Source organism: Hyperoodon ampullatus (genome assembly GCF_949752795.1).
Source record: "Hyperoodon ampullatus genome assembly, chromosome: 7".
In the NCBI taxonomy this organism is placed as follows: Eukaryota; Metazoa; Chordata; class Mammalia; order Artiodactyla; family Ziphiidae; genus Hyperoodon; species Hyperoodon ampullatus.
In genome coordinates, this window is record NC_136920.1 from 10,353,605 (window position 1) to 10,370,339 (window position 16,735).

Consider the following 16,735-nt stretch of genomic DNA (forward strand, 5'->3'; position numbering starts at 1 on the left):
CCATTTCCTCGCCTGGCCTAACGGTCCGGCCAATCCCAGCGCGCATCGAGAAGGGCTAAGGCTCCGCCAATCGGAGGCCGCCTATTTCGTCCCCTTGCCTCGGCCCGGCCCAATCCAGGCTCCGGCCCCGTCGCCCCCGACCCGCCCTCGCGGTGCCCTCTCTCCTCCCTCTTTGTGCGTCTCGCGCCGCCGCCGCCGCCCGCCGCGTGAGAGGACGGGCTCCGCGCGCTCCGCGGCAGCACAGTCAGGTCCCCTCCCCCAGAAGATTCGCGAAAGAGAAACCGCCGCCGCCGCCGAAGAGGAGCCGCCGGTGCCGGTCCCTGGGGGGCGCCATGGCGACCGGAGCGAACGCCACGCCGCTGGGTAAGCTGGGCCTCCCTGGCCCCAAAGGGGGCTTCGAGCCGGGGCCACCGCCTGCCCCCGGGCCTGGGACGGGGCTGCTGGTGTCCGGGCCGCCGCCGCCCCCGCCCGTGGGCTCGGTGGGGGCCCTGACCGCGGCCTTCCCCTTCGCGGCGCTGCCGCCGCCGCCCCCGCCGCCCCCGCCGCCGCCCCCCCCACCTCCCCAGCAGCCGCCGCCGCCCTCCCCGGGCTCCTCGTACCCGCCGCCGCAGCCGCCCCCTCCGCCGCCGCTCTACCAGCGCGTGTCGCCACCGCAGCCGCCGCCGCCACCCCAGCCGCCGCGTCAGGACCAGCAGCCGGGCCCGGCCGGTGGCGGAGGAGGTGAGTCGGGCCGAGAGAGCGCGACAGGCGCTGCGCGGATGGGCCCGGCCGGCTGAGGGGCGCGCGGCGGCGGCGACGGCGGCTGCACGCGGCTGGGGCGCGCGCGCACGGGGAGACCCGGGCGGAGGCGCCACGGGGCGCGCGGCCGAGTTCTCGGGCCTCGAGTGCGCGCGCGCGTTAGGGGTGGGGGCCCGGCAGGAGGAAGTTGGTTGCGCGCAGGCGCAGTGTGGCGGCCGGGCTTTGCGGCCAGCCTGAAAGCCTAGGTTGGGGGGACCCTCTGTTGCTCTCCACCCCTGGTGTAGGGGAGAGGTGTGGAGGGGGTCGAGTGAGTGGATGGGGTGTTGGGTGTGCAAGTCTGGAGGGGGTGTGAAAGGGTCAGTTGATGACGTGGAGCGTCCTTTTCCTGGTTGTAGAAGAGTCCTAAAGGGAGAAAAGTACCCAGAGTAGCTCCTCGACTGCTACAGTAAGGCAGGATTTTCACTACAGAGAACCAAAGAGGTTGAAAGTCTTCAGAGGGTGGTTGGGTCTGATTTTTTTGTGGCTCTTTTTGGGGGAGGAAATTCTGTTCGTTTCCTAATCTCCCTTTGTCTACCTAAGAAATGTGACATGCCTTCCTCTCTTGAGGCGTTCCCCCTGGGTCTGGCCCCTGAGAAGAACACTTTTGTGTACCAAATGCTAGGGAGTTTCTGCCTGTGTACTGGAGAAGGAGGATTTGGCTGTTTTTTATAGCTTGTTCTTTGTTGAACTTTTGATACATCTTTTAGACACTAAATGTCCGACTGGCCAGGAAAATTGAATGCTGATCTTGGCTGAATTTCTGAGAAAAAAGTGATCTTGCGGAAGAATCCAGTTTTTTCACTTAGTAACTATAGGTTTAGTTGTGTTTTGGCCCCCTTAGACAGGTGACTGATGGGGAGGTGTGGGAGGAGCCAGCAGGTCCCAATACTGCTTTACAGGCTTGTCTGAGTGTTTAGTCTACTCTTATCTCCCCTGGGGTTGTTAAGGTGTTTATGGACAACCACGTAGTATATTATCTTCTCAATATTTTATTTTACTACTTGTGAAACTTTATGCATTGAGATGTGTTACCTTGTTTACGTACTTCACAGAATTCCTGTGGACAAAAATTATAAATGTGAACTGTTAACTTTTCAGACCCAGGTCCAGGTCCCCTTCTAGTGGCCATGTCTCTTGACTTCTCAGGTTTGTCTTCCATTCTTTGCCATTTCCATTTTAGGTCAAGCTCTCAGTTTCACAGTCCACTGAGGTTGTGTGTAATAATCATAAGTATTCTAAACTTCTGTTGGTAGTTACTCTGCTGGTTTATATTTGCATCTGATGAACTTTATTTCTTTTAGACTTTCCCAGTAAGAAGCGGAAGAGGAGCCGGTGGAACCAAGACACAATGGAACAGAAGACGGTGATTCCAGGAATGCCTACAGTTATCCCCCCTGGACTTACTCGGGAACAAGAAAGAGCTTATATAGGTAAATACACGTTCTGCACCCAAATGCATTTTCGGATTGTTACTATTCTGAGCAACATTTTATCTCTTGAAAGTTTGGGACTTCAAAGTTTTCTCTTTTTTGAGAGGAGGTATGGTCAGGTGTACTTGCGACTTCGGTATAACCTATCAGTTTTTGCTCTGTGAGTCCTGCATTTTGTAGTTCCTTGATTTGGTCTGTTGGTAACAGCAGTGTTCTCCATGAGTGGCAGGAGGGTAGAGGGGCCCACTTAGGAGTGAGAATAGTCCCCAGTCCAGCACCCCACCCCACCCTTTCAGCTGCTGTTCATTGCCAGTTGATGAGGTGAGTGTTTTATGCCTCTCTGGACACGGCCCCAGTGGAGAACACTGCAGGTATTGTAAACCAAGTACCTTTTTCACAGCATGGCCTTTCACCATAATTTCATATTCCTCCCTTCCCTAAAATGTGGTCTTTTATTTTTTTATAGGTACTTTCTAAAAGGGAAAAGCTCAGTTTAATCAAAAAGTGGTTCTGAAAGTGTGTTTACAGTGCATCCCTTTTTTACCATTTTGTTGAATTTAACCTTTCCTTTAGCATCTTTTCTGGTTTGGTCTTTTGTGGAGAGCTGTCTTGAAATGAGGGCTCTTGTGTTTACTACTAAAAAACTCTGCAGGGAAAGGGATACTGCTTGGATATGGAATAATGAGGTGGTTAGGATAAAAGATCTTAACTGTTGAGAAATTTTGAGAAGTAAGAATGACTGTCCACAGTAGAAATGAAATTAACCTCAAAATTACCTTTTTTTTAAATACAAGGTTATTAATGCAAGTTTTACCTTTATTTATGTACTTGTGCAGCTGTTTCAAAAAAGTTCACTTGATAAACATTTCCTACTAACCAAATAAACATCCCCTTTGGAGTAAATTAGGGCAGACGCCTCCTAGACCCGTGAGGTTGTGGCCTTCACGAATAAAAAAACTTCAAGGCCGTTGTTCTTGAGGATCTTAATCTCTTGTGTTTCTAGATTGCTGAGAATTTTGAGGTGTTGGAATTGTCTTATCTCTTTTTTACAATACTAATAATTCTTCTTTCCCCACTGTTCAGTCTACTCCCACCCATCCCTTTATGTCTCATATTCGACTGGTCTGGGTCTTGATAACCTTATGAAAATGTTCCTAGTGGAGTGATATCCCAAGGACACAAGCAGATGTAGAAAATGGGAAAAACAAACTCATTCTTTACATCTCCATCTCTCTTCCTTTGGAGGGAGTTAATACTCTGGGCCCTAAGCGCTATTTGTAGCTATAATCAAAGTAGAGAGAATCAGAGCCTAGGCTACTACTGTAGGTCTCTGCTCCAAGGAAGATAGCAGCCTTTTGATTTAAGTGCCAGCAGTTTCCTCAGATCAGATCCCACACCCCTACAGTCCAGTTAAGATGACTGCCTATCTCCATGAAGGTGACTTTCACCTTGAGCTGTTGAGCTAATACTTGACTGCCAAGTCAGAACATTTCTGGCGTAAAAGAGCTTAGGGGCCCATGTGTGTCTTACTGCATTTCTGTCTTTCATGGTACATACTGCCTTGTACAGAATGCCCCCAATATCTTCTCTTGATATTAATGTGGCTTTTCATTTCTTCAGAGTTTGAGTGGCTGTGTGATATATCCCTGTAGGATGTATTTAAAATTATAGAAGGGTGTCTGGGGTTAGACATGCATTAATTCTTGGAGCCAACTCAACTTTAACCCAACCCAGTAAAACTTGCCCTTATTCAGAAGTATCTGTTTAGAACACTCAGATGCTACAAAGGTAAGAAACAGGTGGTCTTCAGCTTGCCGAAGAAAGTGGTCTGGCTCTGCAGTGCCATTATCTTGAGAAATCATCCGGGTAATATTTCCCTGGAATCACTGAACTTTTGTGAAACTCTCATCTCTCCTTTTCACATACAGCCTCATTTGTCAAGGTCTGAGGGCCACACATACTGTCCTTGACCCACACTTTTCATCCTCTGCACCCCTACTTTTACTCCCCACATAAGGGGCAAGTCTAAAAACAGACTTCTTGCATCTTAACGGTTACTGGTTTATTAAGGTATATGGATTGTCATAAAATTTGAATAAAAAACAACCGGTATTGGGAGATCCTTTGGATCTGGTTTTACACAGAGTATGTACAAACGTATGAGATTGTTGAACGGGTTATTAAATGTCTTATTTAAGGAATTTTAAGCCTGGTATCAATGAAAATGATGTTTGCTTAACTGGTGTTTTTCCTTGTCCCATGTTAATTGAGTCTCATTTTGGGTTATGTTTAATATTTAATGAAGGAAAAATAAACTCTAAGAGTCTTGCACTCAAGAATGTAATTTGGTGGGAACAGGATATTGGTGATAACGTGGTTTAGTCCTGGGTACCAGTTGTATAGCGAGCCTTGGTGGGGAGGGAGAGGTGCAACACCTCCTGATAATTGCTTTGATGTTAGCGAACAGTCTATACTGCTAACCCCTCTTCCAACAAATTGTTTGCTTCCTTAAGTGATAACCATTTTGAAGTGAAAGATACTTAGAGATGTAAATGAACTCCTGCCAATAGGTGGTTGGGGGTTTTTGCCTCAATGTGTTCACTGATCAGTCATCCCTTTCAAAGTCTCCGAGTTCTTCATGCTTGTTGTCGAGATTTGAGATGTTTTTTGGTAACATTGTCTTTTTTCCATCCTTTTTTTTCTTTCCTAACCTGGTTTCTTCCAGTGCAACTGCAGATAGAAGACCTGACTCGTAAACTGCGCACAGGAGACCTGGGCATCCCCCCTAACCCTGAGGACAGGTTGGGAAACAGTTTTAACCAGCTGACAGTAACGCTTTTACCTTTTTCTCAATACGTTTTACTGGTGGCAACATGTTGTGTCAGTTCAATAAAATCCTAGTAAGAAGACTGGTACTGTGACCATTCTGGGAACTAGAGTGTAAATTAGCAGTATATATGGTCAGTCATCAGTTAGAAAATTGAAATGAAATTTAATTACTAGCAGAATCGAAAGTTACAGGAAAACGGACAACCGGTTTTCATTTGGTAAGCGTGTAGATTTTTAACCTGATTTACCCACCGGTAGGGACAGTGAGGTGGCCCGTTAACCAGCTGTTTCAGTACCTGCTTTGGCTGAGAGCCCAGGCGTAAAGTTTTCCTCACAGGTACTACACAATGTAGGGAATAAGAATATTTTTGAACGTCACTGAATCTGAGAAGGCCAGAAATTCATTCTGGTCAGCTCATTGCTGCAGTCTCCTGCTCATGGTTTTGACATGGTTTGAAAATAGACAAGATTCTAACCAACTTCCTTCACTGCCAGTTAATTTTCCGCCTTGGCCATTGCCTGCGGTGTTGGGAGGGGCCAGAATATTCTCACCTGTTTTGGGAAGGCAAGCAACCAGCCCTAAATTACTTTTTTGTTTAAGGGAGTGTGGTCTTCAGACAGCTGTGGTCTTGTCATTTCAGTTTATAATTTCTCTCACCTCTGAAAAAACTCTGAGGGAAATGAACGTTTTAAACAAGAATTTTATTGGCAGGCTGATATCTGAGCAGCTAAAATCTGGTCCATTTAATAGAAGGACAGTACGCCTCCCTCTCAGTGAAATTTCTCTTAGTGCACGCAGCATAGTTCAAAACACTTTGCTTTAAAAAAGTAGTGTTTTTGGATTTTGTTACCCATTTTAATAACTTGTTAAATCAGGAAGATGATGTAATGGTTTTAGAAGCCACTCACTTAAGCATCTTTTTGCTGCCCTTTGTCAGGAAACAAATTAACTTATTTCTCCATATTGACGCTTTTAATTTTATTTAATTAAATTTATTATTTTTTCACCGGTAGATTTTGGTTGGAGGGTTGTATTTATGTTTTATATTTTGACTTTTTTTTTTTTAAGATTTTAATTATAGGTTGTAGACCACAACTGTTAGTGCCTTTTGGGCCTTTTTCCCTTTAATAATATGTCTACAGGTTACCAGGCAATTCCTCAAAAAGTTGAATTTTTAACAAACCTTTGCTTCCTGGAGAATTTGCATTAGAAACTAGATGATCTATAATACAATGCTTATTCAAAGCGAAGAAGTTGGGCCAATCTGACCTCTAGAATATCGGCTTTTGCCTTTCACTTCCACAATTTGGAAAGAGGTTCACTGTTGCGGGGCCTTTAAATGACCACTTTGGTGCTGGTAAAACTGGTGATTAGCCAGAAATGCTTAATTCTAGACAGCTATGAATGAGGTGGGAATTAGAAACGTCAAGCATGTTAGAAATAAAAACAGAGCAGAGTTTTTTTTTTCTCCCTTGTATTCAGTTTGAAAGAGGCCCTAATTAATGCCTGATGGTTTTGCTTTGAAAGAACCCAGGTTGGAGGGAAATGCTATGAGTTTCTTACTTAAGATTATTTCTTAAGAAGGTGTATTCTCAATATGAAGCCACTTTATGCCATTGATTTTGCTCAAGTTGCACAGTTAAAAATGTTTTAAAATCTCTTATAGACGTAAATGTATAAGATGATAGTCTAATAAGCTGGGGTATGTTTGTTTTTGTTCACTATTATTGGATTGTGCTAACAGTTTATACAAATGCTAGAAACGGAGGTGTCATTTAGCCGTCATTAGCCATGAACAAACCTGACCTTTTATTCCATCGTGTGTGTAACGTGGTATGACATGGTTCCCTTTAGGCTGAAGACAGTGGGAGCAGCCGAGTTCAGTCCTTGCTCTCCATCTAGGCAAGGTTCTCTCAACTAAACCAAGGGTATAGGAGTCTTGACTACTTTCAGGATGTTTTTAAAATAACCTGATCCACATGGTCTCTTCCCTTCTTGCAGCTGCTACTAAATTTTCATTCAGAATATCAAGCTATGGTCCTTTTTGTAATCTTAACTCAGAATTCTAGGAGTGTAACTTTTCTTTTTTTTTTTTTTTTTTTTTTAAATTACCGCAAAATCCAGCTGTGGTAAACTGACCATTTTATCATTACTATTTTTTACTTGTAGCAACAGCATTTTACTTCTTAAAAAAGAGAGAGAGAAAATCTGCTTTCTGGACTTGTAAACTCTGGTGGAGAATCATAGGTTTTCCCCTTGCCGTTTGCAGGTTCAGACCCTAGACAAGTACTTGACCAAATCTGCATTTGCAGCCTCTCACAGAAGCTGCTTTAGCAATTTAACGGTTTTCTCTACCCAGACTCCCCAACCTCGAACAGCCAGAAAACAGGTTGACTCCTGGGCCTTGGACACAGCCAGCCAGGCCATTGAAGGAAATGCAGAGACGAAGCCTTGAACCATCTCTCTCCATTGTGGGGGGCCAAGTAGCTGCAGTAGCCTTGAGTCCCAGTTGCATTGGGTTAAAGAGCTCATACTTACTATGTGGTAGGGGTGTAGACTCTATTCCTGATAGGACATGAGCTCTGCAAGAGTTAACGTTTTACCTAAACTTGGGGTTTCTGTGGTTCATAAAGTTGTAATGTTAATTTTTTTTTCAAATGAAAGCAAATTCATATTTGGCAAGAAGACTCCAGAGGATGATACTGTCCTTGCCACTTACAATCTAGAGATTTTCCCCCAGAAGGACAGACTTTTTTTCGTCTCATCACTTTTAGAAGCAAAACTACTTTTTTCTTTCTCACACACACCCCAGTCCCCCTAATGCTAAGCCAGCTTCCCCCCCGCCCATTCCACACGATCGTGAATAGCACACGTTATGGTCGGTTCCTCCGAAGAGTGTTGAGTTAGGGCCTGAGAGGCAGAGGGGCTGGGGAAGACTTATTTTAGCCCATGTGGGAATGAGAGAAAAGTGAAGGCAGAACAGTGATGGTGGTCTGTTTCCCACAGGTCCCCTTCCCCTGAGCCCATCTACAATAGCGAGGGGAAGCGGCTTAACACTCGTGAGTTCCGCACCCGCAAAAAGCTTGAAGAGGAGCGGCATAACCTCATCACGGAAATGGTTGCCCTCAACCCTGATTTCAAGCCACCTGCAGATTACAAGTAAGCGGGGGCCAGGCGATTTGGGACAAGGACAGCTGCGGATTAGGTGTGGTCTGGTAGAGCAGTTTTGGTACTAACCTCTTATTCCTTACCCCCAGTCACCTGTAATTAACATGTGGTGTCGGGTTAGTTCTAGAAGAGCTCTCGATTTGTGTCATCTTGGAAGTGTGCAGAGTCTATGAGTCTTTTCTTTCTTAGACCTCCAGCAACACGTGTGAGTGATAAAGTAATGATTCCACAAGATGAGTATCCAGAAATCAACTTTGTGGGGCTGCTGATTGGGCCCAGGTGAGTAACTACTCTCCTGTGGAATGTAGAATTCCTAAGGACCTGGGAGATGTGTCTGTCTTGTGCCTATTTGGGTGCCACTGGTGGCTTATCTTCCTGTTTTTAGTAGGATGTTCGCTTTGGCTGAGTGCATGCCTTTTTGTGAGAAAATCTCTTTAACTTCCCCATTTCACCACAGAGAAGTCAGATCTTGAGGATTGCTGTGTCTGTGACCTTAACTTAGAGATCATGGAGCTCTTGGTGGGAAAATCCCATTCTTTGTACTCACGGGTTTCCTTCCAATGCCCAGCGAGCCACTCTGGCGTGTGAATTTGTGTGTCAGGCATGACAACGGTCTTTTCTGCCTTTGACAGAGGGAACACCTTGAAGAACATAGAGAAGGAGTGTAATGCCAAGATCATGATCCGGGGGAAAGGCTCTGTGAAAGAAGGGAAAGTCGGACGCAAAGATGGCCAGATGCTGCCAGGAGAAGATGAGCCGCTTCATGCCCTGGTTACTGCCAATACCATGGAGAATGTGAAGAAAGCAGTAGAACAGGTGAGGGAGCCAGAAAGGAAGCCTCTAGCCAGAATTTTAGGTGGTAGTCCCAGGACTTACTATAACTGTGCCCGTTGCACCTCTACCAGATAAGAAACATTCTGAAGCAGGGTATTGAGACTCCTGAGGACCAGAACGATCTACGGAAGATGCAGCTTCGAGAGTTGGCTCGTTTGAATGGGACCCTTCGGGAAGACGATAACAGGTATGTATGTGATCAGTTGAGAGGGGAGTGCACAGAGACCTGAAGAACCTATGGAAGAAGGGTGATTGGCCATAGCCCTTCAGGTGACTTTTTTCTGTCAACAGGATCTTGAGACCCTGGCAGAGCTCGGAGACCCGCAGCATTACCAATACCACAGTGTGTACCAAGTGTGGAGGGGCTGGCCACATTGCTTCCGATTGCAAATTCCAAAGGTGAGGGTTTCCTGGTAGCCCGTGGTATACGGGACAGTTCCTGTTAACCTGCAGACCCAAGAGAAGCTCTCTTTTCTGTGAATGTGGTCTGTAATGGTGTGGTTTAAAACCCAGGATGATTAGAAACAGCTGATGCAGAACATCCCTGTTTTATTGCTTATCTTGAGCCCAGGGAAACTGGAAAACTTCCCTTCTGGGTATAGGTGTTTAAACATTGGCGTAATGTTAACCGCCATTTGTTAAGATGGGTATAAGGAGACAGCAGTCCTGTGGAGTTTCGACCAGTTGAGAACCAGCATTTGATAGCAACATTTTTCTACTTTGGGTGGCAAATATAAAAAGCTTTGTTAAGGAAGTTCTCTGGCAGTTGCTCCGGTCTTGCATAGATTTTCCTTCCGTCAAACCTGGAATGTAGAAATTGATGAAGCTTGCTATTTTGGAAAAACCTGCGCTTTCCTGGCTGGTGTGGTTGGCTCTGGTCTGGTGCTTCCTCTCTCCTCTGTTCTTGCCCTAAGGGTCTCTGCTGTGGCAGAGGTACATGTGGTAATACCAGTGGCAGAGCTGGGCATGGAACTGAAGAGCTGATGAGACTATTTTGAGGAAGGGGTTAGAAAGGGTGACTGAATTCCTCAGAACTTATTCTGTGTAAATTTCTCACAGTAAAGGTTTCTATCTTAAGGAGTTTTTTTTCCTTTTCTCTTTGTGTCCCCCACCCCACCTTCAGGCCTGGTGACCCCCAGTCAGCTCAGGATAAAGCACGGATGGATAAAGAATACTTATCCCTCATGGCCGAACTGGGGGAGGCACCTGTGCCCGCATCTGTGGGCTCCACCTCTGGGCCTGCCACCACACCCCTGGCCAGTGCGCCTCGGCCCGCTGCTCCCGCCAGCAATCCACCTCCGCCGGTGAGCTTCAAGGGCTGGTTCTTACGGCCTGGCCCCCCTTGTCTTCCGAAGAGACTGGGGAAACGTGGCCAGGTGCTTTGGGTAGAACAGGTGGACATGGGCGGCAACATTGTTCTTTCGGGACGTCAGAAATGTTTGGGGACCTCTCAGTTTGGGGAAGATCTTGTCCTTGTGTCCTGGTCCTGTGGCATAGCCGAAAGAACAGTGTTGCCACCAGGGGGAGCAGGCAGGGACGCTGGCGGGAAATGCTCTCACGTAGTCTCTCATGTCCACTACCCAGAGCCGCCCACCCTGGATGAATTCTGGCCCGTCAGAGAGTCGGCCCTACCATGGCATGCACGGAGGTGGCCCTGGTGGGCCCGGAGGTGGCCCGCACAGCTTCCCACACCCGTTACCCAGCCTGACGGGCGGGCACGGAGGACATCCCATGCAACACAACCCGAATGGACCCCCTCCTCCTTGGATGCAGCCGCCGCCACCACCGATGAACCAGGGCCCCCACCCACCTGGACACCATGGCCCTCCTCCAATGGGTAAGTAAGTGTCAGACCAGAAACCTTGGGGCTTTGGGATAAGCAAGGGTTTGTATCGTCACTGCACACTGGAAGCACGTCTCAGAGTGGTTGGGTATTGATACTGAGTCTCTTGCCAAGGCTTGGGCTCCAGGTCAGGAAGAAGGTTCCATCCTGGTTCAGGGAGGGACTTCTGTGTGGGGTAGGCCCAAGCCTGCTGCTTAGAGGTGGAGTCCCAGAACTGCTCTTGTGCGGGTAGTGATTGCAAGCTGTGCGGCTAAGCTGCTGGTGGGGCGGCATCCTCCCTGGCCAGTTCCAATGTCCTGCTAAGTTCCTGCTCTTTCCTTCCATCAAGATCAGTACCTGGGAAGTACGCCTGTGGGCTCTGGGGTCTATCGCCTGCATCAAGGAAAAGGTAATGGAGTCTGGCTGTTTGCTCACTTCGGGGTGTCGCCTCCCAGGCCTGGGAGTGAGTGGGGGCTCTGTCGCAAATCCCTCTTCTCCCCTGAGGCCTCACCCTTGTCTCCACCTGCCTGCAGGTATGATGCCGCCGCCACCTATGGGCATGATGCCGCCGCCGCCGCCGCCTCCCAGTGGGCAGCCTCCACCCCCTCCCTCTGGTCCTCTTCCCCCATGGCAGCAGCAGCAGCAGCAGCCTCCGCCACCCCCTCCGCCCAGCAGCAGTATGGCTTCCAGTACCCCTTTGCCATGGCAGCAAAGTGAGTGGAATATTTTAGGCTTGTGGGGGTGGGTGGGATTGCGGGGGAGGGGGCTGAGAGGAATGAGAGACCCTGGCAGACAGGCAGGCAGGCACCTTGGGGTGAGACTCTGGTCTCTGCTGCAGGGTAAACAGAAGGGCCTTGTGGCCCCCGGGGGCCTCAGGGAGGAGAGCTGATGTTTGGTGTGGTTGTGTCTGGGGAGAGGTTTGTGGGGGCCTGGAGGGGAGCCGCCATCGTAGGTAGGGTGCCAGAAGTCCGGGCTCTCTGCTGGGTGAGCTGTTGGCTGGCCTAAGCCTATGCGTTAGGCCCGGGTTGGGGGTGGTGCATGCCTGCTCTGGAGAGGGATGTGATTGGGGCCTGAGAGACTGCGGGGATGGGATCGGGCAGCGGGGAGAGTAGCTGTGGCCTTGAGGTTGAATGTGCCGTTCGGTGGTGGCGGCGGATGGGCGGAGGGATGTCAGAGCCGGTTTTTGTGTCTGGTACCTTCCCCTCAGCCCTTCCAGGGGCATTGGTGACAAAGGGCTTACTCTGTTAAGCCTAGAGACCTTGAGGCTGACCCCAGGGTAGTCCTGCCCACCCCTCCACCCCCATCGCCAGGACAGCCCCGCCCGCCCGCCCCCCACCACCGTACCGCATGCCAAGCAAGGAGCAGGCGTCCCTCGCCCCCCCATCCCAAGGCAGCAGCCGCAGAGAGCCGCGGTGTGCCCCCGCGCGTGTGACCTTGGGCTTCTTTACCACCCCAGATACGACGACTACCACCACGAGCGCTGGCACAGGGTCCATCCCGCCATGGCAACAGCAGCAGGCGGCTGCCGCAGCTTCTCCAGGAGCCCCTCAGATGCAAGGCAACCCCACTATGGTGCCCCTGCCCCCAGGGGTCCAGCCGCCTCTGCCGCCCGGGGCCCCTCCCCCTCCGCCGCCTCCGCCGCCTGGTTCCGCCGGCATGATGTATGCCCCACCCCCTCCTCCTCCGCCTCCCATGGACCCTTCTAACTTTGTCACCATGATGGGCATGGGGGTGGCGGGCATGCCACCCTTCGGGATGCCTCCAGCTCCCCCACCGCCTCCACCACAGAACTAGACTCGGTTTTTTAAGAAAATATATATTATATATAGAGAGAATTGGTCTCGTTTAAACACACGCCGAACCTCACCATATGGAGCCAGACATTGGGACGCACGCATGTGATTGTGTGCACGCATGTGTGTGTGTGCACGCACCGGGCTGGGCCAAGCGACTGAGGCCTCGCTTAGGAACGGGCAGGTGGTAGTAGGGGCGCCAGCTTGGGCTCTCCTGGCGCCCCGTAGCATCGAGTGTCTTCTTTGTCTTCTTTCTCTCCTCACCCAAATCCCTTTGCCTCTCCCCAAACCGGGCCGCCAGGATCCCTCCCCGCGGCAGCGATGGCCCGAGCCATGAGAGTGAGGACTTTCCGCGCCCATTGGTGACCCTTCCAGGCAGACAGCCTCAGCAGCGCCCCTGGTGGACAGGATGGTTCGGCAAAGCAGCCTGAGTTATTTTTATGGACGGAATCGGACCACGCTGGCTCCATATTGTGAAATTTTTTATTAATTTTTTCTTTTTCCTTTGTTATTTCCTTATCTTTTCCTTTCTTCAGACTCCGTCCAAGGAGATGCTCTCCCCGGTCTTCTGCTGCAATTAGATTCCTTTCCCTTTTTTATTCCTCGTTCTCTTTCTAAGGAGAGAGGAACAAATGGTTTTTAGGCAGAGGCTTTTGGCCGTCAGTGTCAGGCTAGTGGGGGGTTCCTTTGGTTCTAAGATTTTCAAGGTGCCATAGTCGCCCTGAGATTTTTTTTTTCCTAATTTTAAGCGTGGTGTTTTGTCTCTGCCACCTTTGTAGACTAGCAGGTTGACCCCCAGGTCCAGGGTCCATATCTGTCCTGGCATCCCTGCCAGCAGTCGGGGCCACCTACGCCGCCATGGGCTTGTCTGCCAGCCAGGAGCGCCCTTTCCACGCCCCTGAGCACCTGAGCTGCCTCAGATTCCATTTGTTCCTCCCTTTCCTGGAAGGCTTCCTTTTCAAATTTATTTTAGTCCCAAATGTCAGTGTTTTGCAGTGTCTAGGGGTTTGAGCCCTTTGTTTTTCTGTTCTGCTTCCTTTTTTTCCTCCTTCCTCTTGATGGAGTGATTATGTTGACAATAATGTATAATGCGCGTTCTCTTCACTGGTTTATCTGCAGAAATTTCTCTGGGCTTTTTTTTTTTTTTTTTTTTTTTGGGGTGTATGAATCAACACTGCGTTAAAGGGGGATGTTCCATTGAATAAAAGAGCAGTGTGGTTTTCTGGGTCTGTTTATTTCCTTTTCTTTTAAATCTTCTCTGCCACCATCAGCACCAGCACCAGTTACCTTACCTGAGTTCAGCTCTTGGCCGCAATTGTCCTATTCTTCCTGGAGGGCTTCTGGGACCTTCATTAAGGAAGCCCCCTGTCTACCTCCGTGTGCAGTTTCGCTGGGGGAAGCTGGTGTGTGGGCGGCCCCACCTCCTCCCTCTGCCTTAGTAGTTAATGTCTGAGAACCTGGTGACCCCCCTCCCTGGTCTCTGTCCTTTCGAAGGCCTTTCCCTGGGGCTTGGACCTCCACATGCGATGAGCTCCAGTTGTGATTTGTGCCTGGAAGCTGCCGCCTGACTGTGAGGTCCTGGGCCTAAGGAGGCATCGGCACTAAAGGTCAAGCCAACTAATCCTGCCTGTCAGGCTCAGAGCTGCTAAAGTTAAAACCGCCAAGTGGCTTTTTTTCTGTCTGCCGGTGACTCGCAATCTGCCAGCACTGCAGGCTTCGGGGAGAGGTGGGGTAGGAGAAGGGGCCCCACCTTGTGCTTTGTAAGCACTTTGCAGAGGGTCTCGGGCTGTTTCGGTCTTCCGTGTCTGGGGTAGTAGATAGGGCCCATGGTGACACCAGAAAAATCCACCTCAGGACATCGCATGGGGCAGTGAGGGTCTTGTTCAGCTGCTGCTGCTTTGCTGTAGTTCCCCTGGGGAGAGCTGTTTCCTTCCTTCCAGGAGGCTGAGGGACAGCAAGCTCCTGTTGCCCACGGCTCCTGGCCAGTGGGGACAGCACAACGCTGGCCTGGGCTGCTTTCCAGCTTGAGGCTGGGGCTGGCCGCTGCTGTTTTATCTGGAGCAGAGCCTGGGTGTCTGGGCCCCATCCAGGGTGCCTGTGTTTGCTGTAGGCCCGCAGGGGTTAATGAAGCCTCAGAACCCAGACCTGTTCCCCTGGGTCTTCCTAAGCAAGCCCTAAACTTCAGTTGACTGAAAGGGAGCGGGGAGATCTTTTCTCTTTGTTCTTAGCTGACAGAATGGGGGCAGGGCCTGGGGCCTGGCAACCCTCTTTGACCTCGGCTTCAACTCATTGCTTCCCCCCACAAGCTTGGTTTCCCTGGTGGGCTCATTGGGCAGTTAATTAGCTCTTTGAAGCTCTGGAAGAGGCAGAGTGGCGCTATGTGGGTTTTAGAAATAAAATCAATAAATGACTTAACCGCAGCCCAGCTATCTCCGTTTCTCTTCCCTGGGGCCAGCTCCCTTCCTGTGCTCACTCCCTTTCTGCTCCCTGCCATCAGCTTTTGTGAAGGTTTTGGAGGGTAACAAGTGGCTGAAGAGGCATCAGCGTTGGCCTTTCTCCAAGCAGCTCAAGGCCCTGAAATGGAAGAGAGAGCAACAAGGCTTGGCCCTCGGAACCACAGCAAGCACCTGCCTTTGTGGTGGAACAGGAGGGAGAAGTGCTCTCCCACCTGCCTTGGACACCTAGGGTAGAGAAGAGCCCTGTACTTGACCCTGTTTCTGTTCTGCTGCAGCAGCAGTGTCTCCCCACCCCCTCAAAGCTAGGTTGGTGAAAGGAATGTCGGTTGGGAAAGGTCACTGTTAGGGCTCTGTTACTGAGACCCAGCCAAGGGCTCTGGAGAAACCTGAGATTGGTCCCAGGAAGGAGGCAGGATTTCTGTTTAGAAACCTAGTCGGACGTAAACAACCTTGAGTTATTTCAGGTTGGGAAAGTGTGCTCTCAGGGTTCTTTAAAATCTATGCACGCAACACTAATGGGGGTGAAAGGGGAGAAGGACTTGGGGAAACAGGTCAGTTTCAGCCTTCAAGTTTCCATCATGCTGGGCTGGGGGATGCAAAATAAAAGGGGCTCCTGAGGTGGCGTCACCTTTGGAAAAGACTGGAAAGTTTGGGTGGGTGCAAGTGACGCAACAAAGACCAAAAGAACCCACAAGAAAGGTAGTTGGAGAAACCAGTTCAAAGTACATCTGTTTCCCAAGAGAAACAGGATGTGTCCCAGTTCAGCAAGTGCCTTGAGTGCAGGGGCAGGGTGAGCACTGAGTTGATGAGCAGGGAGGGGGCATGGATTGAGTTGACTTGGGCAGCAGGGTAAGAAGCTAGGAATGCTCTGTTAGGAGCAGGTCCATAGTGGCAGGAAAATTAGGGGTCCGTGCAAAGGTTTGTATGGCCAGAGCATGCAGCCACAGTTGGGGCATGAGGTGACAACATGGGTAACTGGCGCTACGTTGTTGACAACTGTGCCAAGAAGCTTCTGAGCTGTACCCGGCCCTCCACAAGGAGCCACAGGCCAGGCAGCCCAAGATGCTGGCCAAACCCAGAGACCAGGTGGTTGGTGGAGGGTGGGGTGAACCTCCCCAGATGCACAGCCCGGGAGGAAAGGCTGAGGGTGGGAACTGTGAGACCTGAGACCCACCAGGCATTCTTTTGAAATACAAGGTGTAAAAAACTTAAAATGCAAACAAGCTTTAAGAGGAAGTTTTCTATGTTCTCATGGCATCTGTGCAGATGTGTGTTGGTGTTCTCTTCGTGGTCTTTTTTCTCTGCTTTGAAGCATGCACTATGGAAGACCAGAACAGACGCCCTTTCGGAGCAGGGGTAGAGCAGAGCTTGGCCTTTGGAAGACTTGGAGTTTGGCCCCCATACTAGGGTGGTAATTCCAGGGCTGGGTCGGCTGTGGCTCAGAGAGTCCTCAGAAACAGCTTGGCCTTCCTTGAACCAGATTCAATAGCATCCTGCGGTTGTCCCGGTCTCTGACCTGCTTCCTTGGCCCTCAGACCAGAGCACCCAGTTCTCCCCTTCCACCGGCCCACCACCCTGCCCCGGGAAGCCCAGGCCTCCTTTGAAATAGCACCAGGCCCTGGGCT

The 16,735-nt window shown here is 50.1% G+C and overlaps 1 protein-coding gene across 14 annotated transcripts; it reads left to right on the forward strand.

Moving 5' to 3' along the window:
• Window positions 1–274: 274 nt before the first annotated feature.
• On the forward strand, window positions 275–13,879 carry SF1 (splicing factor 1; the record flags this gene model as incomplete). Of its 14 annotated transcripts, none has more annotated exons than XM_079708303.1 (14): window positions 275–363; window positions 2,079–2,207; window positions 4,933–5,008; window positions 8,044–8,196; window positions 8,395–8,484; window positions 8,838–9,021; window positions 9,111–9,226; window positions 9,331–9,438; window positions 10,163–10,343; window positions 10,603–10,876; window positions 11,211–11,270; window positions 11,395–11,574; window positions 12,318–12,522; window positions 12,956–13,879. In XM_079708303.1, 14 exons carry the CDS (start codon window positions 333–335, stop codon window positions 13,083–13,085), a joined length of 1,917 nt encoding a protein of 638 aa, XP_079564429.1. In that variant the 3' UTR covers window positions 13,086–13,879. The 14 variants fall into 14 exon arrangements, with proteins under 14 accessions (XP_079564429.1, XP_079564421.1, XP_079564423.1 ...); XM_079708299.1 differs by having other exon boundaries at window positions 333–720; XM_079708295.1 differs by lacking the exon at window positions 12,318–12,522 and having other exon boundaries at window positions 10,603–10,880.
• Between the last annotated feature and the right edge of the window lie 2,856 nt (window positions 13,880–16,735).